Source organism: Balaenoptera physalus (genome assembly GCF_965194825.1).
Source record: "Balaenoptera physalus genome assembly, chromosome: 21".
Classification (NCBI taxonomy): Eukaryota; Metazoa; Chordata; class Mammalia; order Artiodactyla; family Balaenopteridae; genus Balaenoptera; species Balaenoptera physalus.
In genome coordinates, this window is record NC_138902.1 from 32,378,241 (window position 1) to 32,403,510 (window position 25,270).

General features: G+C 35.4%; 1 protein-coding gene across 1 annotated transcript in view; it reads right to left on the reverse strand.

Moving 5' to 3' along the window:
* Nucleotides 1-25,270, reverse strand: part of TRAPPC11 (trafficking protein particle complex subunit 11) — a 39,846-nt gene that overhangs the window by 14,044 nt on the left and 532 nt on the right. The window contains exons 2-23 of the mRNA XM_082444779.1: nucleotides 23,021-23,245; nucleotides 20,998-21,167; nucleotides 20,279-20,349; nucleotides 19,352-19,466; nucleotides 18,497-18,596; nucleotides 18,050-18,123; nucleotides 16,062-16,158; nucleotides 14,246-14,379; nucleotides 13,445-13,592; nucleotides 11,467-11,560; nucleotides 10,567-10,646; nucleotides 10,389-10,467; nucleotides 10,252-10,306; nucleotides 9,759-9,904; nucleotides 9,265-9,326; nucleotides 9,041-9,173; nucleotides 8,324-8,454; nucleotides 4,748-4,903; nucleotides 3,063-3,250; nucleotides 2,801-2,949; nucleotides 2,497-2,618; nucleotides 1,857-1,976 (exon numbers count right to left, since the gene is read on the reverse strand). Of these exons, the coding sequence (XP_082300905.1) occupies nucleotides 1,857-1,976; nucleotides 2,497-2,618; nucleotides 2,801-2,949; nucleotides 3,063-3,250; nucleotides 4,748-4,903; nucleotides 8,324-8,454; nucleotides 9,041-9,173; nucleotides 9,265-9,326; nucleotides 9,759-9,904; nucleotides 10,252-10,306; nucleotides 10,389-10,467; nucleotides 10,567-10,646; nucleotides 11,467-11,560; nucleotides 13,445-13,592; nucleotides 14,246-14,379; nucleotides 16,062-16,158; nucleotides 18,050-18,123; nucleotides 18,497-18,596; nucleotides 19,352-19,466; nucleotides 20,279-20,349; nucleotides 20,998-21,167; nucleotides 23,021-23,224 (2,628 nt within the window). The 5' untranslated portion in view covers nucleotides 23,225-23,245. The remainder of the gene's footprint in view (nucleotides 1-1,856; nucleotides 1,977-2,496; nucleotides 2,619-2,800; nucleotides 2,950-3,062; nucleotides 3,251-4,747; nucleotides 4,904-8,323; nucleotides 8,455-9,040; nucleotides 9,174-9,264; nucleotides 9,327-9,758; nucleotides 9,905-10,251; nucleotides 10,307-10,388; nucleotides 10,468-10,566; nucleotides 10,647-11,466; nucleotides 11,561-13,444; nucleotides 13,593-14,245; nucleotides 14,380-16,061; nucleotides 16,159-18,049; nucleotides 18,124-18,496; nucleotides 18,597-19,351; nucleotides 19,467-20,278; nucleotides 20,350-20,997; nucleotides 21,168-23,020; nucleotides 23,246-25,270) is intronic.

A 25,270-nucleotide genomic window follows, 5' to 3' on the forward strand; every position in this document is an offset into this window, starting at 1 on the left:
TTTATTCCTGGCTGGATACATACTTACTAGCCATGGAGACCTTGGACACAGTGATGTGACCTTGGGAAGGGTATATGGTCTCTCTAAGTCTCAGTTCATAGTCCTCACAAGGTTGTTATGATAATTAAATGAGATAATGCACACAAGACACTCAGTGAAATGCCAACATCATTTTTATTATTATATGCTTCAAATTATTTCCTCTCTCAATTATTATCAAGCTATCCCACCCCTCTAGGTGGTCACAAAGCACTGAGCTGATCTCCCTGTGCTATGCGGCTGCTTCCCACTAGCTATCTATTTTACATTTGGTAGTATATATAAGTCCATGCCACTCTCTTACTTTGTCCCAGGTTACCCTTCCCCTTCCCGGGTAAAATAATTTTGAAAAATAATCATTAGAGCCTTTTGCGAAGCTTCACAATACACACTAGCAAATTTAAATGCTGTGCTAAGTCCTGAAGTAAAAACACCTGTTTAACACCCTTTAACCCAGTATTTTCCAAACATATTTGACCAATTAATTCTTTTTTTGGGTAATATCTATTTCTATTCCTCAGAATTAGCGTCCCTTACAAGCACATCTTGGTAATGGACTGGCTGATAGAAGAATAAAAACATTCTTCCCTAAAAAAGTGGCATGTACCTCGATGATCTCATGTACCTCGATGATCTCATGTACCTCGACGATCTCATGTCTTGAGAACACTGCTTAAAGATGCAGCAGCACACTTGTTTCGCTCGAGTTCAGGATAGTTACGAGGTAGCAAGCAATTATTTCCAAGTACATTCCAAGTCTACCATCAACTTCATTATCAGAAGCAGAAACAACAGCCAAGGCTTAGGACTTTAAATCTGCACAGAACTTTAACATTCTTATTTTATAGATGAGGAGACGGAGGTCAAAAGGAGTTACCTGGCTGACCTGAGTTCAGGATTTAGGAGGCAGTGCTGAGACTGGCACCCTTATCTCCTACTTCACCAGCAGGGTCTTTTAATTATATCAGGCTGGTGAAATTTTTGGCAGTATATTATATGCCTTCCTCCCTCCCACTTGGGAAATCCTCCTGAACTTGAACTCTCTTAGGATGGTTTTGCTTCCCAGTGACTTATAAAACAGCCGGCGGCCCAGCCCTGTGCAGTGACCAAACTACAAACCCCCAAATTCCTAGGTCTTCTGCTCTGCTGGACTGAGGACCCCGTTCCTAAGAAAAGGCTGCTAGGACTAAGAAGATACCAAATATCATTATTTTCCATTAATAAAAGGGGATACAAGCATTATATACAATGTGGTTAAGTCTATATAAAAACACATCCCCCTGCAATCTCTTGAAACAAAAAAGACCGATAAGAAATACATCAAGGAGTTAATAGCAGTTGCCTCTGAGCTGTTGGACCTGAGAGCTTTCTTATTTCTTCCTCATCAATGTGCACTCACCAAAAAATGATGTTCATAAGAATCTTTTTTACTAATAGAAGAAATATTCCACAAAGGGAGACCTCCCTCCCACAAGACCTTCTTCATATTAGCCAACTTACAGATTTTATCTAATGTGTGATTTTATAAAGAAGCAGATAGGTTTAGAGTCTCAAGACTTTTTTGCATGAGATCTCAAACCTTTTGGTTCTCTGTACAAAAAACCATATAGGCCAATTTTCTAATGTTTGAGCGATGAATACCATATCACATCATTTATAATAAACATAAATGGTAAAAAAAAATCAACAGATGTTTCATTAAAACTTGTAATGGGCTATAAGCACCTATGCTGCTTATTTTACAGGTTAACTAAGATAATACAAAATAGGAAACACTCCAAATACGGTATTTCTCGAAGTAGCTATGAAATAAATACCTTGTGACACTTGCAAACAATTTCTTTTCCTTCAATAGTTGTATTGATCAGGTAAGAAACATACACAAGAAACATTCTTGAGCCCACTGTTCCACAGCGAACATATAACATTTTTTCCAGCTGCAACAAAATAAAAGCATTTTAGTTTAATTAATATTACAGAGATTGCCTCCTAATATATATTCTAGGATAATGCTCCCACCTTTTAGAGTTTACTGTACCAACTGGCTAAATTCTTGAACACGTTTTATAGCTGTTCCTGTCGCAGCATGAGTGGGATCATTACTACACCATCTTTTTTTCATTACCATTCTCAACTTCCCAAGAATTCTTTGTGTTTGGTTTGGAAATAAAAGTTGACCAAAAGGTTATTTAACTAAGCTACAAATTTCGTGTTATTTAGTTATTTTATCAGGCAATGAATTCTCCATATTAGCATCATTTGTTCTAAAATCCCTTGTATAAAAACTGAAGACATTTTACACATTAAATATGTGCAATGTGTATAAAATGTGCATTAGTTAAACCACTTTTTTAGTCTCGGGATATGCTGTTAAAATGCTCTAAAACTAAAACTCACTACATATTTAACACTACAACCAAACCGATTTCCTCTCCAGTCACAGGTGGCCAAGTTCACCTGCTCCCCGGGATGCAGGTCTCCGACAGGAATGTCCGTGAGTAGAGCCGGGTAGGACTCATCACACAGTTCTGTTCCATGAAGAGTCACGTGAGTTTTCTGAGTTAAATTGGCATCCTGTCCTAAAAGTATGAATGTTGGCGTTTTAAAAATACAGGAAATTCAAACGTTATCTTGACAATTAATACTGCATAGAGAGCACTAGATCATAACCATTTTTTAAACAAACTTCCTGCAGCTGATATCACTGATGTTTATTTTATGTTGGATCAACACGGCTCAAATTTTAAAAAGGCAAGTTTACCGGGTTTTAAACCAGCAGTGAGCTTCACGTCTCTGATGGGGGTCTTCTCGTGGGATTGCACAGTCACAACCAAACAGTACATTTCGTTAGTCAGGGCAGGAGGGTCATGTCGCAGGTGGACAGAAATGTTTGGAACTCTGGAAATGATCCTTTGGGAAAAAATGTTAGCTAAGTCACTGATTTTTTTAAAAGAAACAAAGTATTCAAAGTATTCAGAAGAAGTGAGATGACCTTCTACCATCCGCCCACCAGGCCGACTCACATGGTGCTTGCCTGGATCACTATGCTGTCCCAGTGAGCCTCGCTGTCGGGGAGCCTGGGCCTTCTTTTGAAAGAACGGGAGGCCTGTAAGGCTTCCTGGGTGGAAGCGGCGTCTCCTCCTCCTCCCTGCCAATTCAAGACCACGCATCTTCCTGCCTCGTTGCCCAGAACCAGGTCCAAAGATGTGATCTAGAAGGAGGACGTCCGTCAGAAACGCCATCTCATACCAGTTCGTCACCATCCCCTCCCAACAAATTACAGGGTGGGCTGCTGGGCTATGGCGCTCCTCGGACCCACGACGTGACAGAGGTCAGAACACCTGCTGTGGGAGTCCGATCCCGGACCCTTCTCAGCTGTGACACGGACTAGCCGTGTGTGGGGTTTCAACCTCTTCACCTTTAAACAAGGATAATAACCTGACTCCCCAGCTCAGACACGACGGTGCGGTGCTGCTATCTCAGTGCCTGGCATGGTGCCTGAAGGTGCAGACACTGAAGCAGTGGCTGCTGAGTGAAATAAATGAATGTTCTGCTAACCATTAACATACTCACAAGCTAACTCGAAGTGCCACACATATTCTTCCTGACGACATCAATAGTATTAGCAATGAAATTCTTTATTAATTGAATATATGTCCTTTCCACTAAATCCATTAACAAATATACTCAAAATAGTATTATTAATTATGATTTACATCTGGTAGGCTTCCTTAGGTACCTCGTAAAAAATTAAAACATGTCATGAGGGATTTAGCCAAAATCATGCAGAGTTTTTTTTTAATGAATAAGCAAAAACTCTGGATATTGGTTAATAATAAAATCAACAGATTCACAGAACTTATTATGAGAATATAGGGGGTACAGTCTTAAGTTTCTGTCTTAGAAATTGTCTCAAGTTCACATTCGCCGACCATTCCCATTCCAGCCATGAAAGCAGCACTTCATGAGAGCTCACCTCCTCCTAATCACTATTCCAGGAAATTTACATTAACTAACTGATGTAATTCTCATGAAACATTGCGAAGTAGGTAATGTTACTATCCCCACTTTATAGATGAAGAAACGGAGACAGAAAGAGGTCAAGTAACTGCCCAGAGCCACAAGCAGGTAAGCCAGAGAGCTGGTGTTGAAACCCACGCAGCTTGGCTCCAGAGTTTATGCTCAATAAAAATACGACTTTCATCACATGTTTCTTAAAGGCATTTTAATTATCTACATTAAATGAATCCTTTGAAGTATATATCTTCATTTTTTCTTTAAAAATATGCAATCAGCAATGTTTAAACGTCAAAATGATATAGCTCTTTAGTGTGAATTATGTCATATTTTACAAAATATAATTACTACATTATAGAATATATATATATATATATACAGTTTAAAATTCCTTAGCTGATTATGCAGCCATTAAAAATGAGGTTGGTCTCATGTACTAACAGGAAATGATATCTAATATATCACTATCAAGCGAAAAAAGCCAACTACCGAATATTATGTATAACATATTCTCACTGAGGGGAAACCTACCAAAAAACCATAATGAATGGTTTCCCTTGGGAAGTCCAAGTGGAAGATTTTCATTTTTTACTTAATAAACTTCTGTGTTATTTTTATTATAATTTTTTCTGACATACATATTATTACTTTTATCATTTAAAATATTTTTTAAACACTTTTCATAACTAACCTCAATTTTCTTTCCCACATCTTCAGTTTTTGCCACAAATTTAAATAAAAACTTCCTTGTTTTACCAGGAACTAAGCACATCTTTCCCTGAGTCAAATTTTCTAAAACGTCGCTTGCTTTGGATGCGTCTTCAATTACACAGAACTGGTTGTATTCCTGAAAAAGAGGTGAGCAAAGGTCACGGTTTATGAACTCAAATGTCATATGTTTTGCTAACACTAAACACCGAATTACTTGGAGCTTGTTAAGGTTAACTGCACTGAAACTGAAGCATTATGAATTTGTTATTAATAAAAGAAAAAGTATTTTTATGCCAGATGGTAGCAGTTAACCACTCATTGCTGCCACAAGATAAAGACGGTTCACACAGAAGCTGACCTCTGAAAACATTTATTTAGCCATCCCTTTCCTGGAGACAGAAAGAAAGATTTATTCTTTGTTTTGCATCGGATGCTACTGTCTATCATCTTTTCTTAAAGAGCTTCCTTTTTACCTGGCTTCTGTGACACTATAATATCTCCTGTTTTTTCCCTCAAAGGTCTTTTTTCCCTCTTGTTCCCCTCATTCAGAGGTTCCAAAAGTTTCAGTCCTTGGCTTTTGGTTCTGCTTTTCTCTTTATGTTTATTTCACTGCAAAGTCTTTCCATGTCTACATATTCTGCACCTCTGTGCTAATATCTCCCACATAAAAACTTCTAATTCTGACCTATTCCTTAACTAAAAGCTTATATCCACAATTGTCTCAGGGATAATTCCACTATCACTTCAAGTTCAGCATGTCCAGAACTGAGTGTCTAGCTACCTTCCCAGAAAAGCACACTCCTTACAGATGAATAAACAGAGACATCTTTCATATACATATCTAAGGGATTACCATTCTCAGCCTTTCAATAAATACTGAGAACTTTCCAAGAGCCATCTTCTATCCCAGCAGGTGAATTATCTTCACAGAAGATTCTAATACAGTTAAGTTTTATACCTTCCTTCTAATTTTCATTTCTATTCCAGGCTTATGAAGCCTCGTACCCGCTACTTTTTTCCTTGTGATTTGCATCTTGAATTTCAAGTACATATATTCAGAATACAACTTTAAAAACAAATTGCTTTATATTTTATTTTAATATTTTTATTAGTTTAATTATAGATGTAGTCTCTGTTGCTAAAAGGGAAAAAGGAAGGAAAAGAAATGGAATAGTAGGCTATGATGTGAAAAGTAAAATGAGAGTGACTTCCCTGACCCTCTAAATTCCAGATTTAGAATATTTTATAGTGAGTAAAAAAAAAATTGTCTGTCCTCTTGGAGCTTACATTCTAGTAAGAAAAACAAGTAATTTACCAAATAATCACATGACAAGAGTGAAACCACAGCTGTGACAAGTACTATGAAGGGTTATGTGAGCCTGGCTAGGTCAGTCAGTCATGTAGGTCAGCGGAGGTGTCCCTGAGGAAGTGAGGCTTTTAAGGGGATAAAACATGAGGAGGAATTAAGCAAATAAAAGAGGAGGGAAGACCAATCCAAGCATAAGAAACAGCACATACAAAGCTCCTGTCCTAATACTGTATGATCTTACTTATATGTAGAATCTATAACTTATAGAAACAGAGAGTAGAATGAGGACTGCCATATGCTGGGCGTTGGCAGAAATGGGAAGATGTCGGTCACAGGGTATAAACTTCCAGTTATCAGACAAATAAGTTTTGGGGATCTAATGTATGGCATGGGGACTATAATTAGCAATACTGTATTATTTACTTGCACGTTGCTAAAAGAGTAGATCCTAAATGTTCTCACAAACACAACAACAAAAAGGTGATTATGTTAGGCGATGCATGTGTTAACTAACCTTATTATGGTAATCATTTTGCAATATATGTGTATCAAATCATCATGTACACTTTAAACTTACACAATTTTATATGCCATATCTCAATAAAGCTGGAAAAATAAACTGTTTTGGGCCTGCAAAAACCAAACAGCCCATGCTTTATCCATCCTATCCCCATTCTGTATCCCCTATATACACTCAGCAATCCAAACTTACCCATTTCTAAATGCCTCTTATCCCTTTATCTCCATGCCCATCACTAGCATCCTAATCCAAATCCTCATACTTTCGTACCTGGGTTCATACAAAGAGCCTCTGGTTTCTAAAATATCATTTCTTTCCCTCTATTTTGCTACTGGAATAAAGTTTCTTAAACATAAATTTCATGCTCTTGCTTTAAAATTCTCAAAATAATTAGAAGGAATCCTTGGGTAATGGTTTGAAGTTGACTAAAACATACTAATCTTCAAGTGACCCAGGTTCATTTAACCAATTCTATTACAGGGACATTGCTCAGTTCTTATGAGTCAAAAAAAAACTATTTAAACAGACAACATTCTTTCCTTACCACCATCCAATAAATAAACAGATAGATAACGAATAAATGAATAAATAAATCAATCTTAAAAGACTTCTACTGATACTTCCCAGCCTGACTCTGCTTAACTCTCCAGGCTCCTCTACGCCACCCAGCCTGACTCCCACTCACCCCACCTATCATCCTCTGCTCTCGTGAGGCTGCTGCCTCCACTTGCCCCAAAACACAGAACAGTCACTCCTGTTTCCACTCAGCGTTTTCTCATTGCCAAACACATCCTTTCCCTCTCATCTTTTTAAACCTATCTTAATTGAGCCTTCAATTTTGAAACTTCCTCTCTTTTCTCCGGCATGCCTGCCGTAACAGTGTTTCTAGCCTACACACATAATTTAGTCCTCAATACCCATTTAGGCAATCTGTGAGCCAGTCCTGGCCTTGCTCCCAAAATGCTTATATTTTAGTGGGGTTGACATATGCTAAACTTTTTCAGGTTCACCATGATGCTAAAAATATTGTAACTCTCAATAAATGCTTGCTGGTTAACGGCTCAATATACTTTCTGTGTGACCAGAAAATTAGAAGTGAGCTTATAACTGAAACAGAATGTAATCAAGCACTTGACTATATCACACTATAAAAATGTTCGAATGTAGGAAATATAGTACGATCCCAATTCTGGAGAAAAAAGTTGCTTATATATGCGTGCACATAAGATGTCTAGACTATTCAAGAAGTTAATTGTGACGCCCCCTAAGGAATGGAATTGGAGGAATACACATTTACTTTCTACTTTATATCCACCTATTCCACTTTCAGTTCTTTAACATCAAACATATAACAGTTTTATAACATAAAGCTAATACCAATGTTAGAATAAAACAAATGATTTTGAAAATTATATTCATTCTGAATACATCTTATTTGAAATTCAAGACACATATTACAAAACTTTTTGTCTATGTGTAGACAAAGTTCTTAGGTTTCCTAAGCAGGGAGTGAAAACAAAAATTAGAATAGGAAAGTGTAAAACTTGAATTGTGGATACAGAAGTTGAGAACTATAAATACATTTATTTTTAAATAGACTCTATCAAAATACATTGGTTAATATGAAACCATTAAGACCTAAAATTCACTAAGCACATTTTACCTCATTTAATGCAAGCTACAATAAGATACACACATGGTAAAAACACATTAAAAGGTACCATTACCTGATTATTAAAGCTGACACAGAGCTTAGAAAACCTAATGGGATGTGGACAATCAGCCTTCAGATAAATATCGAACTGCACGGGAACATCGACATGAAAACTTGGGGCGTGGAACTTGGCTTTGCATTGCACTAGAAATAAAACAAAAAGGGCTGAGTCAGACACCACCAGACACGCTAGACACACACACGTTATTCTCTGATCCACGTCTACTCTTCAGAAAGGAAACAGCTACACTGGATATTCTTACTGACTTCTGCACCTGAAGCATTTCAAAAGACATAAATCAAACCAAATTTAAATAAACTCTAGCTCCAAAACCTCTCTAATTTTAAAAACATGGTTCCTCCTAAAATGTAACTGACATAGGATTTTAAAGAAAAAAGAACCATTTTGTTATTTTTAACTTATTTCAAAATACCTGCCTAGACAATAAAGCATAAACTTTTTAAATAACTGTCTTTTCAAATGCATTTCAAATAACAGCTGAACTACAAATGAACAGAGTAAATTTTAAGACCTCAACTAAGTATTTAAAATTTTGACCATCTTTAAAGTCGATGGGCAGAAAATTAAAAAAAAAAAAAAAAATCACACAGTTCATCTACAAAATGATTGTACTTGGAAAATTCTTTGACTTTATTATTCTGTGTCTATTTATTTTATAGAAATAAGGACGATTTCTCTAAAATAATACTGTAGACGTTGGTTACCCACCAAATGGCACAAAGTCCTGTACGCCTATTGTGAAAAGATTGCTGCCGGCCAGAGAAATTCGGTCCGCCCACAGCTTCTGAGCAGTTTTCACAGCTAAGATATCACAGTCAGGTTCAGGATCAGGACTTTCATTCTGCACCAACATGGAGTTAAACATCTGTTCAGCTAGTTATATAAAATACACATATCCAGATACAGATTTTATATAAAGAATTCCAACCTACCATTAAAACATTTATGAGGTTCTTTTCTATCCGAGATTTCTGGTCATCTTTCAGAGTTGAAGCTAATAGGAAGGAAGAAGGAAGAAAATTAGAACTACAAGACAGGCAAGTAAGCCCACTACCCCCATTTCAGGTATTAAAACCCTGCAGATAAATCTCTCTTCTAAGATGGCTAAGCACAACTCCGGAAAACTGACAGCACAGCTTTCTAAAAGTCAGCCCCAATGCTTGATGTATGTGCGTTTGAACTCTATGTGAAAAATTATTTTATGCCATATTTTAAAAAGTAAGGCAGATTTTTCTCAACTACAGTAAGACCTTCAACTATAACAAGTTCCAATAAAGTATAAAACCCCTTCACTCCGCAAAGCGACTTGCATGTGATAACAGTACTACCAGATATTCGATACTGAATTATTCTTCCAATTTAAAGAAGCTAAAGATGCTATGTAATTGTAAAGATTCAGAATTTTACTGAAAGAACATCAAGTTACCTCTTCCAAGGAGTTCTAGGGAATAAGTGATGTAATCTTTCAGTTGGGCCATGAGGTAGGAACACTTCAGAGCTGTGGTCAGTATAGACGTGAGCAGGGTCCACCATCCTTCACTCCGATAATCACACATCACATAATCCAGCAACCTAACAGAGGACAAAATGTCAGACAGGCCGAGACAGCTTCACGAGGAAGGGTTTGAAGAGTTCATGGAGAAACTAAAATAAACTGCTTTACTCATTTTATATAAACTTCAGAAAATCTTACTGAAACAGTTTAACAGGTATTTTCACATTAGGTAAATGTGAGGTTTCCTAAGACTCTGATAATGACTGTACCAGCAGACAATACTTGAATAAATATCATGGAAATGGTGTTTAATAGAAGTAGGAATAAACATGGAAATAATAAATCCTTCAATACAGATTTCCATGCTAATTCTGCTGCAAGGGAATCAGAATACTTGTAAAAATAAATAGTGAACAGAACTCACTTCAAAGCTTTGGTATAATCCTTTGCATAATAATATTCCTCTCCCATTTGAACCACTATAAAGGAAAAAAGACTGTATGAACATAATTTAAAATTACTCTAAGTTGCACAAAGTTGTGGCATGTTACGGATACCTACTCAGGTGACTTTTCATTCTTGGACACTTATATTTCTTAAATTGCGCAACAGCATTGCTCAGAAGAGTTATTATTATTTCCTGTTAGAAAAGATAAAATGTGAAACATTCCAATAAAAATAGTCTCATGTTTTTCCTGGAATACTGTAAAAAATAGTTTATACTGGAAAAAAGACTTACAGAGTGAACAACACTTCTCTCCTTCAGTTGAATGGCAAGAATCCCCGCCTTCTCTTTTTCGGGATCAGAAAGATCAAAACCTGTATAAGATAGGACACAACCCATTTCAGATAGCTCATTTAACACAAATCCTTCACACGAACACTGGATGTGTACACTCCTTGAATCCTTCGTATACAATGTACTTAAGATTCTTAAACATTCTAGAATTCTAAAGATTCTAAGAGACAGCTTTATTAGCATGGAATCTTCTCTGTGGTCTCTGTTCCGAAGGGTATGTTACTGAGCTCTGTATTCTTTTGCCCAGTGGAATCAACCACCTCAAAAGTAATGCCAATATCATTTTCTAGACAAAATACATTTCCTGTAGATTAAAGTAAATAATTTCTTAACAAAAAGTTTAATGGCCACAGAAATTGCTCAAATTAAGTGTGTATAAAACAAAAAAGATATAGAGAAATTATTTTTAAGGTGGCTCAAGTAATGATGTTCTAAAATGGCAAACATAAAAAACCGTTAAACTTAACTGGAATTAAAATATTTAAATATTTTAAACTGTTTAAATTTAAATTTAAACTGATAAAAAAATATAAATAAATAAATAAATAAATAAAATAATAAAATAAAATATTTAAATAGACCAGAGTGGCTTATTAATTGTGTCATTTAAGACAACAGATCTCCAAATGTTTTAGTCACATCCACATCTTTAATTATAAGTCATTCTAAGACATGGTGATAAAAACAACACATTTTTAAAGCAAATCTTAAAAAGTGTTTAAAAAGCACATATTTTTACCTCAACATAATTTGTTATACTAGTGCAGCCATGGAAAAATTAAGATAGCAACCTTCTGCTTTTGAGGTTGAGAGAAAGGGAAAAGAGGAAAAATTATTTACTTAGTATTCCTTGTCGCCACGATCGTTGTCCGTAGAAGTCAAGAAGTCCTGTTTGCGTTTCTAAGGGATCAGGGTTGGGGTACGTTACAGAAGCCTGTAAGTTAAAACACAACCCATCAAAACCAACTCTTCCTCAATCTTTGTTAGAATAAAAAAGCTTACATAAATACGAATAACACATTCAAATATCAAAGTTGTGAATATTTTAACATAAATTAAATTTTCATAAAATTAAACAAGAAATGTTTCATTTAATATTAGGTAGTCTTATAAAAATTAAATGGAATAAATCAACCTGATTCTGACAAATGATTTCATAGTAACTAACTGCTCTACATATTCTTTTAATTTCTAAACCAGTAAAAATATATTACAAATTAAATTTGATGGTTATTCCATATGTATAAGTGTTTTTTGTGCAAATAAAAATAATGTTATAGGAGTTTTGAAAAGAAGACACTATTTTCCTTTTTTATCGCATGTGTATTAAGTCTTGGTATTGATGGGGGAAGGATATTTTTGGCACCAGAATTTACAAATTTATACTTTGCTTTTTTATAACTTTTCCCTCTAAAACCAAAATGTAATACAAGTAATTGTTAAAAAATGCAGAAAATGTCCAAAAGGAAAAGGATAAAAATTTAAATTACCTATAGACCTACTACCACTGTTAACAATGTATATACATTATTCTTCCAGATTTTGTATGCAAACGTTTATTCGTCATCAGCTGAAACAATTTTTCAACCTGCTTTTTTCTTTTAAATACATTCTGTATATCTCACCATATCATTAAAGATTCTTCCAAAACGTTATTTTTCATGGCTGCCTGCTGTTCCACATTGCAACAGATTCCCTATAGCTGTTCATTGTTATTTTTATTTTACATTACAATTAATAAATCTGTCAGAACAACTCTATAAATAAATTTTAATACTTATCTCTTAGGATCTCTTATCTGCCTTAGGCTTCCTGAATATGAAATTCTGGGTCAAAAGACAGGCATGATTTTGAGGCTTCTTAAATTATTACTTGACAGAAATATTATTTTACATTCCAGCCAATATTCGCTAATGCCCATTTCCTCATATCCATACAAGACCCAGTTTTAATCACCTTTTAAAATACTGTGCTCAAATATAATATGCCAAACTTTTAAAGTATAATACATGCAATGAAATTATACGTCATATACAAATAACATGGTAGAAAATAGTCTAGGTATATCATGATTTAAGGGGAAAAAATCCAAGCATTTAAAGTACTAATATGCAAACTGTTTTTTTTCTTTTTGAACAGTTTTTTAAGTAGCACTGTTGTTAAAATTCACCTATCTTCAGAGAAGAAATCTGAGGTTTTAAGTGAAAATAAACTGAAATAACTATGTGAATGTAAATATCTCTATCTATATACACACACCATGTTCTTATTTTAAAGGTGCTTATGGGAAGACTGGTATTTAAATATAACCATCCAAGAGAAAGGCAAAATGAAATGTCAAGTTTAAGAAAATACGCAGTTAACATCCTCAAATAGATTCTTTAGTTTTCCATGGAGGAGAACCCCAGGAAGAGAAAGGAGGAGAACGTTATGCTCTCCAGTGGGTCAAAATAAAGCACATTTCTCAGTGTCCTTCAAACTCTAGCAGTGATCACAGAAACAAAACAATGGATTTACAGTAAGGCATGGACTAAACTGTGGCTTTTATTTTAAAGTAACTTTCTCTCCTCTAAATCACTGACTTATCGCTAATCATAAATCAGTTCTTCAAAGAGAAACTTCTGCTTAATTCACAGGTGAAAATAGAGTACTCAGGCTAAAACTGAAAATAATCCTAATTCCTGAAAATATAAACGATAAAAACTTGTTACATGCAAAGGCTTGGAAAAAACTATCAACACCAATCAGTATTATCTTCTTTCAAGAGAAGGTTAATAGATTTCCTAAATGCCAGATAATACAGGAGTCAGTGACTTACTTCATGGTTACAGAGGGTTTTCGTAAGCTGTTTCCGCTCCTGGGCATAGTATGCTGCCTGCTGGTAATAAAAACCAGGATTCTGAGTTTGAATAGCTGTCAACCCCAACTTGATAGCTTCATCAAATAAATCTCCAAAGGCCTGGAATCTTAAAGAAAAAAAAAAATCAAGAAATAAAAAAATGGAATTAAAAAGAAAAAGGAAAGAAAAAGCAGCTTACTTCTAGTAGTTATTCATCCTGGAACCATAACCTCAGCAGACTGTATCAAAATAATGCTACTGCTGAACTATTAATTGTGGGGATTTCTTTGTAAACACTAACACACACTAATCGTAGGTTACAGAAAAATTCTTTAAGTCAACTCTTCTGTGTTAGCAGGTCTTTATAAATATACCATCAAGCCAGATGTCAACATAGTTCCCACCACTCAAATACATCCATGTTTCTGGGAAAATTTTCATTTTAGCAATTTTTAGTCATCAGTCTCAGAGAGCAAGTTCCATGTCAGTAGGGATACTGTCTATTCACTGCTATATTCTTGGTATTTAGACACATGGTGGAAACTTGATATATATATATTGAATGAAAGAGATGGTCCCAGGAACTAGCTAATTTCCATTAAGAAACTGTATGAATCAGTATCTACAATTACTGGGAACATACTTATGGTGGATCATTAAAAACCTACTTACTGGCAAAAATCTTAGTTCGATTTAGAACCAAAGTCCATGCTAACTCCATTCCTCCAAACCCCAAGTATTTGTTTAAAAAACATTCTGAAAATACAATTTAAAACATACTGTTTAGACATCCATGCAGCATGCTCAAAAGACAACTCTGCACTTCCGATTTTTTTCTTACACAAGTCGATGTGCTTTCGGAACTGAGCAATTGCGTCCAGTGGGGTGTTGTGCTGAAAACACAGCCTACAGATCTGGAAGATGTAAAATCAACCCCAAAGTAAAGAAGAAAACCAAAGTCAAAAGGCGTATTCATTTAAAAATATATAAAAATTGAGACTAACTTTAAAAAGAGTATGGAATTTCCTTCTCTGAAATTCAATAGAATTGAAGTGCAACAGAACTGATTTTCTCTATTAGAAAGGTTATGCTAAAAACAGAGGTTATGTCCCTTTGATTAATGAAATAAAATTATTCACTATTTGTAATGAATCTATTCTATACCTTACAAAGTTTTTTAAAGTATAGAATAAAGAAATATTAAACCCAATGAAGAGCATAAAGACGGGCAAAAATGAAATATTTCCAACAGGTAACTGAGAAAGGACAGATTAACTTTCAGTTTTAGAACTGTCAGAAAGCTAAAGATTTTTTGTAGAACAATTAGAGCACAGTAGCCTCCATATCAAACAAGGATTACAGAAATTCTTGAAAAATTATCTGGGATGTTATTTCAAAGTAAAAATCTGTATGTATGTAGGCTAAATGAAAAAAAAAGAAGAAACAAAGCCTAAATTTATTTCCACATGCTTATTACCACTTTTAATTTTTTTTTTAAGGTATAAGGGAATACATGAAAAGTTAAATCTCTCATCCATCCCTGTCCCTCAGCCATCCAATTTCCCTCTCTAGAGGCAACAAGCTCCCAGCATACATTTGGTGATATATTCTGTGCACAGACAAGTGTGTATGTGCATTTACAAATAAACTATTATTTTTATACAAATAGCATCACACTAAATATGCTGCTTTGTGCCTTACTTTTTTCACCTAACAATATATCTTGGATATCATTCCATTTCAATGCATGGAGCTGCTTCATTCTTGATAGTTGTATAATATTTCGTTGTTTGGAGTTATAATTTATATTGACCAGTCAGTTATTGTGGGGTTGTTTCCAACCTTTTCCTATTACAAGAGGCAATAAATATCCTTACATATGTGATTTGCAAGTCTTAGCACACTCGTGGGATAAATTTCCCAAAATGGAATTGCTAGGTCAAAAGGAATATCCACTTGAAATCTGCACTGTCATTGCAAAAATAGCCTCTATAGAAGCTGTACTAATTTACACCTACACAAGCAGTGAACAAAGTGTCCCTCTGCCCTTACATCACTAACCCAGTGCCAGCCTCTTTAAAAGATGAGTGTGGAAAGATTAAAAGCAAAACAAAAAGCCTCATCTGCCTTCTGGGGGTGTCTATTTCTACCATATACCACTTTAAAATGCTCACATAACACATATAAAAGTTTTCTCTAAGGGGAATAGGTACACCTTTTCTATGGCTGGCCATTAAACCAAGGAAGGCTCACCCAGTTCTAATAAGTTGCAGCTTCTAAAATTCAATACTGTAGGCAGCTTTCTTCTCACTCCCTCCTGCACCCACTTAAAAACAAACAAAAGACCCTCCTCAAGGAGTTTTACAAAGATAAAACTCCTCTAAATGAGAACTCTGGGACCATAGCTCAAAACCAAGCGTTACAACCAGGCCGCTAAAACCAGGGTGCCCCTTGAGATAAAGGACATAAAACAGCATAGCGTAATTCATCAAATACTCACTTTTCAGAGCAAGTGAGTCATCTGGATTTCCAAACTTTAAAAAGATACTCCAATATTTAAAGCCAAATTTTGTTTATTTGGAAGTAGAACTATTACCTTGTAGTTGATAAATCCTGCCATGGTCTTAATTTCCAGAATATTAGTTTCATGGGCTCTCAATTCATGTACAAGATTATAGGCGGTCCTGTAATTCCTAATATAAACATGGGGAAGGTAGTTAATTATGATATAAATTAATTTTAAGTAAAGATTCCTAAGAGCAAAATTATTAGAAACAACAGAAACAATATTCACTCAACATTTCTTAGCACTCAACAGCTCAATAATAACATATACATAACAATCTCTGACGTCCTGAAAAATGATATATTGGTTCATTATGTGTGGGAGGAATCAATGACTTTTCACTAAGAACAGAACCACTGTACACTGCTGTCACTAACATCTGCCTATAACGGATAGGAATTCAGTTGCAAAATGAAAGTAAAGTGGAAAAGTGTCCAGAGTTACATGACAAAATTAACATTCTGTTAAAAAAAATTAGTATTTTTTAAAAGTACCATGTTGAGCTTCTCAAACAAACAGAAATTGTATTAGCGAAGAAGGTGCTATCAAGACAGAGATGGGTCAACAGCTTTAAACCCAAGTACCTCCACAACTGAAATGGGTATCACTAGTCTCGGGTATGGGCTGCAGTGGGGATGCCCTCAGGGCAGCGAGCGCTGAAGGAGAGAATAGTGTGAGAAAGGAAAGTCTGATAGAAGATGGAAGGTAATGAGAAAATCTCAGTCTTCTCCAAAGAAAAGTGTTTGCTCCTAACTTCTCCACGTAACATTTTTCTTTCCAGAACTGTGTTTGAACAGAATTGGAATTGAGGGTGTTTCACTAATACCACGGATAAAAAATGAACTACATTAAAATCAACTAAAACTATATGAAGTTGTTGAGATTTATAGAACACAATTTGGTGCTTAGCACCTCATTAGCAACAAAAGAGAGGAGGTTTCTGCGGTATTCCTCTGGATGACAGACTTATTATTTCTCTGTTCCACCCTTCCATGTATATTTAGCCTCTCCTCAATTTTAGGATATATAGCTGGTTTTTATCCTCTTGCTACACTGGCACTGTTAATCTTAAAAAATTGAGTTAAAGCTAGAAAGAGATGTTTTATTAAATTGTGTTTAGTAAAATAAAAGCAAAGGGATAAAATGCCTAACCACTGCCAACACATCTGCAACTACTCTTCAAAGCTCTAAGCAGAGCCTTAGAATGAAAAGTGGGACTTCCCTGGTGGCGCAGTGGTTAAGAATCTGCCTGCCAATGCAGGGGACATAGGTTCGAGCCCTGGTCAGGGAAGATCCCACATGCTGCGGAGCAACTAAGCCCGTGCGCCACAACTATTGAGCCCGCGTGCCGCAACTACTGAAGCCTGCATGCCTAGAGCCCGTGCTCCGCAACAAGAGGAGCCACTGCAATGAGAAGCCCGCGCACCACAACGAAGAGTAGCCCCCGCTCACCGCAACTAGAGAAAAGTCTGTGTGCAGCAACGAAGACCCAATGCAGCCAAAAATAAATAAATAAATAAAATTTAAAAAGAATGAAAAATGATGCTACTGGCAGGTATTATAAACTAAAAAAAAATTAATTAAAATAAAATCATAGTTGAATTGAATAAATGTACTACACACCTTAAGAAATTCAGTCTGATTCAGATAATGTTTAATACACATGAAACTTTGAAAATCAGTCTTAACACAAGGATTTTACTGAGTATACAAATAAGAAGTAGGTAACAGAATGGGAAAAATTTTAATATGTTTCTTTAGATCATGAAATTTAATTAAATTACACCAGAAAGCTTTCTGATACTATAAAATTTACTTCTGATAATAAAATGGATATATTTTTTAAAAAACTCAAATATATTCCATTTAACTAGAAAAATTAAAGTGAATATTACAAACCTGACTCTAACCAACATAAACATTTTAAACTTAAAGTTTGGTTGAGATTCAGAAATTGCCACTACTATGTTATTGTTAACATAAAGAAAAATTTAGTTTGACAACTGTTAGAAACTTACTTCAGAGCATTTTGTGTATCTTGTTTCAACTCACTGAAGAAAGCTATTTTGAACTGATGTCTAACAAATAAAAGCTGAAAAGAAGAATGGAAAAAAAATATCATTACTACACATATTCTCTTAAAAATGTAAAAATTACAATAATGTTTAAGAGGAGACCTAAAAGTATAAAGGAAAATATCCAAAATTAAAGTTCAAGAATTATTCCAGTAAACAAGTGTAGTTAAGAAGGCTACCAAAATCTATCTTCAAGAGCTTTAAAGGCAAAGATGACAAAAGACAAAATAGTTTTTAAAAGCTTTAAAAAAAAAACTTCAAAAGCACAGAAGCCATTTAAAAAACATCAAAGTATTAAAGACATTAAATCATCTCCTCAAAAATAATCAATGATGAATGATCTACTCTAGAATGCTGCTATTATTTCCTTCTTTAGGAAAAGACACGTACCTGGTGTGTTGTTTTATTCAAAAATTCTTTATGAGATTTCACTCTTCTAATTTCAGTGTAGTAATAAGTCTGTGCATGTTCATAAAAGGCGTTTTCTAATCTGTTAAAAAAGACCAACATTCAAACACTGAAGTTATTTTAAACCAAAGTGTTTTCAAGAATCATATTTATAAGACCTGAAAGTAAAATCCTGACAGAGATAATAATGTCTGCTTTACTTCATGATTAAGATAAAAAGTAAAGCAAAATATAAGCTAAATTTTTAGATAAAAAAATCTAAAAAGAAGACCCACCAAAAGCCATTTAAAATTTTACAATCTAAGAAAAAACTTTCTTGTAATTTGTAAAAATTAGGTAATCACTAATAATCTCCTATTATTTTACAATTTTATAAGTATGAAAGAAACAGATATCTAATATTCAATTAGATTCGATTATCTTTTGTGACTCTGACATTTAGGGTTTAAAGATTAAGGAAAATAATGGGAAAAGGACCAAAAATGAGAACTGGCAAATGAGGTGGAAATAACATTTGTATAAATTAAATCCTGCTTCATTCTATAACTATGAGATTACAGGGGAACCAAGAAAATTTGCCCAGAGATGGATAAACAACTAAAAGTTCTGTTTGTGAAAATAAGTACATATCAGAAGTATCTTCCTAGGGCATGAAAGAAAGCTGAATTCAAAGTCAGATAAGGATTGAACGTCAAGGTTCTTCCTCCTCAGAATAAAACAGAGTTCTGAATCTGCATTCAAAGGGTTTAAATACATCTAAGAAAAATATGTAAAAAAATGAAATAAAATGGAATAGTCAGAACTTTAAAAATTCAGTATATATTTTAGGTTATTTACCTTATAATATAACCCACAAGGTGGTCCGTATGGGGCAGTACAAACAAAGACTTCCCCGAGAGTTCACACGCATTGCACAAGGCTGCAGCCCTTTCGGAAGCAATGACATCTTCTCCTGTTGACAACAAGTGCCATAAAAAGAGAAAATAATTAATGCATTTTTTCTAATTGGACATTTCCCCAAATCAGTACAATATAATTAAGAAAAAAAACCCAAACCACTTTTCACCACGTCTATAAGACCCCTGGAATCCTTGAGAGCTCTGTGGGATGCTTAGAAGTTACACAGTAAATATCTGTTAGGAGAACACTGTGGAATTTTCTACTAGGCCAAGATGGGCCAAGTAATGCCAACAGATATACCGCTTAATTGTTTCAAAACCGTAACTAAAAATGGAAGCAATAGTTCATGAAAGTTGTTTCCATAACTATTTAAGATGCTTCAAGTTTCAAGATAGAAACAAAAAAAGTATTTTGGCTTCTAAAGTCTGAGATGGTAGAATAAATACACACTTGAAACCAGGACATTTTCTTATAGGAAACTAGAAATCCTACAGCATTTTTCTTTGCTCTATTGCAAATTAAGAAAAAAGTATTACGTAAGGAATATAATTTCAAATAGATCTCAGATAAGCAAAAAACCTTCTTTTTTAAAAATCAAGTGAATAACTCTTTTGTCAATTGACATGTGCCTCCCTGGAGGTAAGGGGAACTAGGGAGCAGGACTTGAGAAGATTTGCACTCTTTAATGTTTTTAGTTTTTACGATAAGCATTTACTCATGCATTATTGGTACTTTTTAAAGTTAACACACCATATTTCCCATAACTGAATGCATGAAAGATTTCAACATTAAAAACTATGCCTCCTGGTAATAAGAATTGGAGGGATAAACCAATCAATTAGTTATTAATTAACCTTTTGCTACCTGGGGGCAAAGGGGTTTTCTTCTGAATCAGAACCACTGCAACTTTTGTGTTTCTCCCTTGTAAACTCTGCCTGCAGTGGAAAAATAACAATAAAATTAGTTAAGTAATTAAACTGTTTTAACTTAAAAAATGTATTCAAGACTACATAAAATACAAGCTTGACAATTCAAAGAAAGACAAACTGCAACTTAAAAACCCCAAGATTGGGGGAACTCTTTTCCTACATACAAAGAAACATACATGCCACAATGATTTAAAAGTATAATCTCAGATAAAGCTTCTGTTCCTTACAAAAATCTGCTTTACAGGCAAAAGTTTAACATATACTTCAATGTAAAAGTTACACTACAACTTATTTCTTTATAGTGATATATTAGTCATCCAAAAGACTTACTTTGAAATAAATGGTGATAATGCAAAAAGTGTTTTATGAGACTAAATAGCAAACCACTGTATCTCCCCCCCCAAAAAATTATAAATGCAAGAAAAAGCATTTGGAAATTCAGGTCAATTTGTCTTAGAAATTTCTTCACATTGCTTACCATTCCTTAAGTTAATATTAATGTTACCTGTTGGAAGTGAACAGGTTTCACTGGAGGCCAGTGATCCCCAAATGACTACGGCAGTCTTAACGGCACTCAGCTGCCTTCGATAAATGTCAGTAAACTCCAGATGTGAGTTTGACGCAACACAGTCAGCCTGACACACGGGACCATACCTAACTATTTCCACTCTGGTCGCGCACTCAGACTGCTTTTCTTTCCACTGGGGCTCATCCCAGTCCAGTTCGTAGAACACGACCACCAGGGCTGGCACCAGATTCAGATGCTTATTCATCCAGCCTGTCTTCAGGATCCCTTTGGGAATGTACCATTCATATGAAGTTCTCTGCAAACATTAGCCAAAGTTGAAAACAGGTATTTTGACAACAAGAGCAGCAGAAACCACCTGTTATGGAGTGCAGGCACTTTCTCTGTATTTATCTCATTCAATATACACACGGCGCATTTTTAAGATGAGGACATTCAGGCTTACAGAGATCAGGCAAGAGCTAGCAAGTACTGGAGGTAGAATCTCAACCCTAGAGCCAGTACCATTTCCATTTAAAGACTGACCAAAGTCAAAGCATTTCTAATGATGTCAAGGCTTTCAAATACCCTGGAAGTAAACAGCCCTTTTCCCAATAAATTCTACTTATATTCCTCACCATCCCAGATTCTCTTCTTGTAAAAGCTGCTCAAATATTCTCTAAAACCCAATATGGCTTCATCTGCTTCAAAGTCATGTCACCAGAATGGCATTACACCTCACTTGTGGGTGAAAGAAAAAAATGAAGGACAATTCTTAAATACAGAAGCATAAGGGCAGTCACTGGGGGTCAGCGCTAAGTGCCACGTCGTGGGGAGGGGATGCCCTGAAGAACCCGGGTGAAATCTCAAGTTACCCCCAAAGCACCCGCACTGGCCAGACTACTCCAGTTCACGCTGGTCCAATGGTTATTCCACGTGAGGAAAGAGAGGACAGGAAGGAAATCTGACACAAAACACCTTGGGAACTCAGGAAAGAACCAGGAGGAGGAAAATGAGAATTCTGAAGAATGAATCCAGGAGGAAAGGGGTGAGTCGTGCTGGGCCGCTGGTCTTCCTTGACACAAACACCACATTAAAAACAGTGTGTAAGAGCCAGGGGTGCTACTGCTCCCACAGTTTCAGAGAAAGCTCACAGTTTCTAGGGCTGGATATATGAAACTGTGTCTCTGGTGTGTGAGTCTCAAACACATGCAAAAGAATCAGCAGGTGACCAAATCTACAGGTCCTACACTCCCCCGAGTTTAACTGAGGACAGCCAGTACTGACATGCTTAATAAACACCCCAGGTGATGATATACTTGGTCCAAAGACCAGTCTGTCAGAAACATTGCTCTAGGGGGGAAAAAAAAGTAGGCAGTTTATTTTGATCAATGTGTCTTATTAACTGACTTTCAGACCAACCTGAAAAGATTACAGTAAGTGACAAATCAGTCAATGTACATAACTTTCTTAAAAAGCAAATTGACATAATAAGCAATATACGTGTATGAGTTGCTATTATTAATTCATACTATCATCATTCTAAGTATTTTTTTTCTAAGTAAATCAGAGTCTCTGCCATGATGTTCATTATAAAAGTCAGTTTTGAACTTAATACCCCTCCTATTCCACACTGAATAAACTGTTTTAGTTTATGTAGAACTCATCAAGGACAGAGAGTATGTATTATTTAAATTTCTATCACCAGCCTGTTGCATAGTTCCAGGTACTCTAAACCAAAGCAAGTGCTCAAAATATGTTTGTGAAACCAAACCAAACTGCAGAGACTATGGATTTTATAATGATACTGGCAATGGTGAGTGGGGAATGTGAGACCTTCCTTTTAGAGAGGCCTTTGTTAAAATTATGGAGCCTTGGGGTCTCTTTTTAGCAACAAAATAAAAAATGGAAAACCTAGGCTCATAGGATAGAAAGCTTAATAATTATAAAGCAATTATTCTTCTGGGGTAAAAAAAAAAGGGATTATTAGATACACCTGTAGTATACTACATACAAGAAAACATCTGGAGTTTTCTTCATGCACCACTGTAACCATACCCTTGATAAACTCAGGGGTTTTCCTGCACAGATATAGGAACAAAAAAGATACACACACGCAAAGAAAGAGACAGAGGGAGAAGGAGAGTCCCCTTGCAATCATAATGTCATTACCTTGGGTCTACATTTGGGATACTCATGGTCACCTGGGAGCACCTTGAAAGAAATCGGTACCCGATCAGCCCTCCGATTGGCACAGAAAGCATCCCAGACAGCTCGATGGACGGCATTATAAACCACATCCAGGCCCGTGAGAGTAACAAAAGCCATAGGCCGACAACATAATTCCACAGGGAAGTCCCATTGTGTGGGGCTCATGTTCAAGGAGTCAGGAAAATTCTGAAATACAAATGTTAATACATTAATAATTAATTTCTTAAAAGCCCACATCCACATCTAACATATTAACCTCCACCATTTGAAAAACATTACAAAAAGGCAAGTCTTTGAGTGTCTACAAACTGTCAAGCAAATCCAAACGAAGAGAGCAAAAGGGCAAACTTTAATTCTTGAATTGGGCCTATTAAAATTTAATAACTATTGGTATAATATTTTTAAAAATCTTTCATATACAAGGGTTGCAGTCAACTTTAAGACAAATCACTATTTCCAGTAACATCTCAAAACCACACAAAACTTTGGAATAAGCAGACCAGGAAAGCAGGAGGGTGATCAAAGTACTGATTTCAGTTATAAAGAAAAACAATGATTGACTTACATATACAGTAAAGTGCAACTATCTCTAATATCTCTGTAATTGCTAACATCTAATTTCTGATTTCCTCAGATATCATTAAAATAATATGCTAATTATCTAAATAGCTATGTTTTCTCATTTCTCCACAATTAATACAAATGTACTACTTACAGGAAAATCTACAAGGGAAAAGCTAATAATGAATGGAAACCTCTAGGAGGACATGTTTCTACTGTGCCCTTTAGCTGAGAAGCAGTCTATATCAATCCAAGATGCACTACGTTTTGAAAAGCAATTATATAAAAGTGTTCATTGCGAACAAAATTATTATATTTTAAGAATAATTTCTCATTTTCAAAAACATGTATCATACGGTTGGTTTAAAAGGTGATCTCCACCAGTATATCATACAGGACTCAAATACAATTTCTGTGAGAAGTTAGGAGCGCTTAGGCCACCACTTGATCAGCAAAACAGTATTTTTAACTGAAAAGTTAATTTAGGAAAGACTCTTAGGCTTCTCACACTTAAGTACTGAAGGAACAATGGGTACTAGATAATTGGTTTGGAAAGCCTATCAGAAACGACAGATGTCCACAATAGACAGAAGTTTTACAATTGCTTAAACAGATATTCTGAGGACAGGATTAAGGTACGAGGGCAAAGGACTGCATATTCAGAAACAGATTCTAGTTCTAGTGAATTTGTGGGGCAAATAAAAAAGAGATGGTCAAAACACAATTTAGGTACCACTGCTTGATCCCAAAGAGTCTAGATTAGAGCCCTAAATACCCACTTCCTTTAATAACCCCAGAGGCTCAAGAGAATTAGCTGTGTCCTTTGAATATGGAGTGGAAATAAGGGGAAACAGAAATGACATTTAAATCACTTAAAATCACAATCCTGTCCAAGAGAAATATAATATAACCTACATAAATAATTTAGAATTTTCTAGTAGTCACATTAAAAAGTAAAGAAAGGATGAAATTAATTTTAATAATATTCTACTTAACCAATATGTCCAAAATATTATCAATTCAACGTTACTATAAAAGTTATTAGTGAGATGTTTTACGTTTTTTAATACTATGTCTCCAAAGTCTGGTGTGTATTGTACACTTGGAGCACATCTATCCTATTTCAAATGTTCAATAGCTACCTATGGCGACTGGCTACTATAACAGACAGTGCAGCTCTAAATTACGGTAACTCTGTCCCAAAATAACTGTACGAAAATTGTATCAGAAATTCTTGCCACATTGTACCTTAGAAAGCTTTGGCATTTGAAACGGCTGTGCCTATTCGGTGGCAAAAAATGGGAAGAATACCAGCAAAAGCAAGTACAGAGGTTGTATGGATCTCGATGACAGCCTATAGGAGAAATTTCCAGATCTCCTGGAAGAAACCAATGAAGCAACTAACCAGATTATGACCTGGAAGGAGGTGCAGAAGTAGGAAGTGAACACTCTGGATGGGAGATCGTGTAGTGCAATGGAAGTCGTCTGGAAGCTGGCGTGGTCATAAAATTATAAGGAAGACTCTTAGAAAGAATGACGGACTGCAAAGAAAGGTGACCTAATCAAAGTGGCAGGTTAAAAAAAATAATGCAGTCACTATTTTTTAACTAACGGAGGTTCGGGATGCAGGACACAAGGCCAGTAAGGATG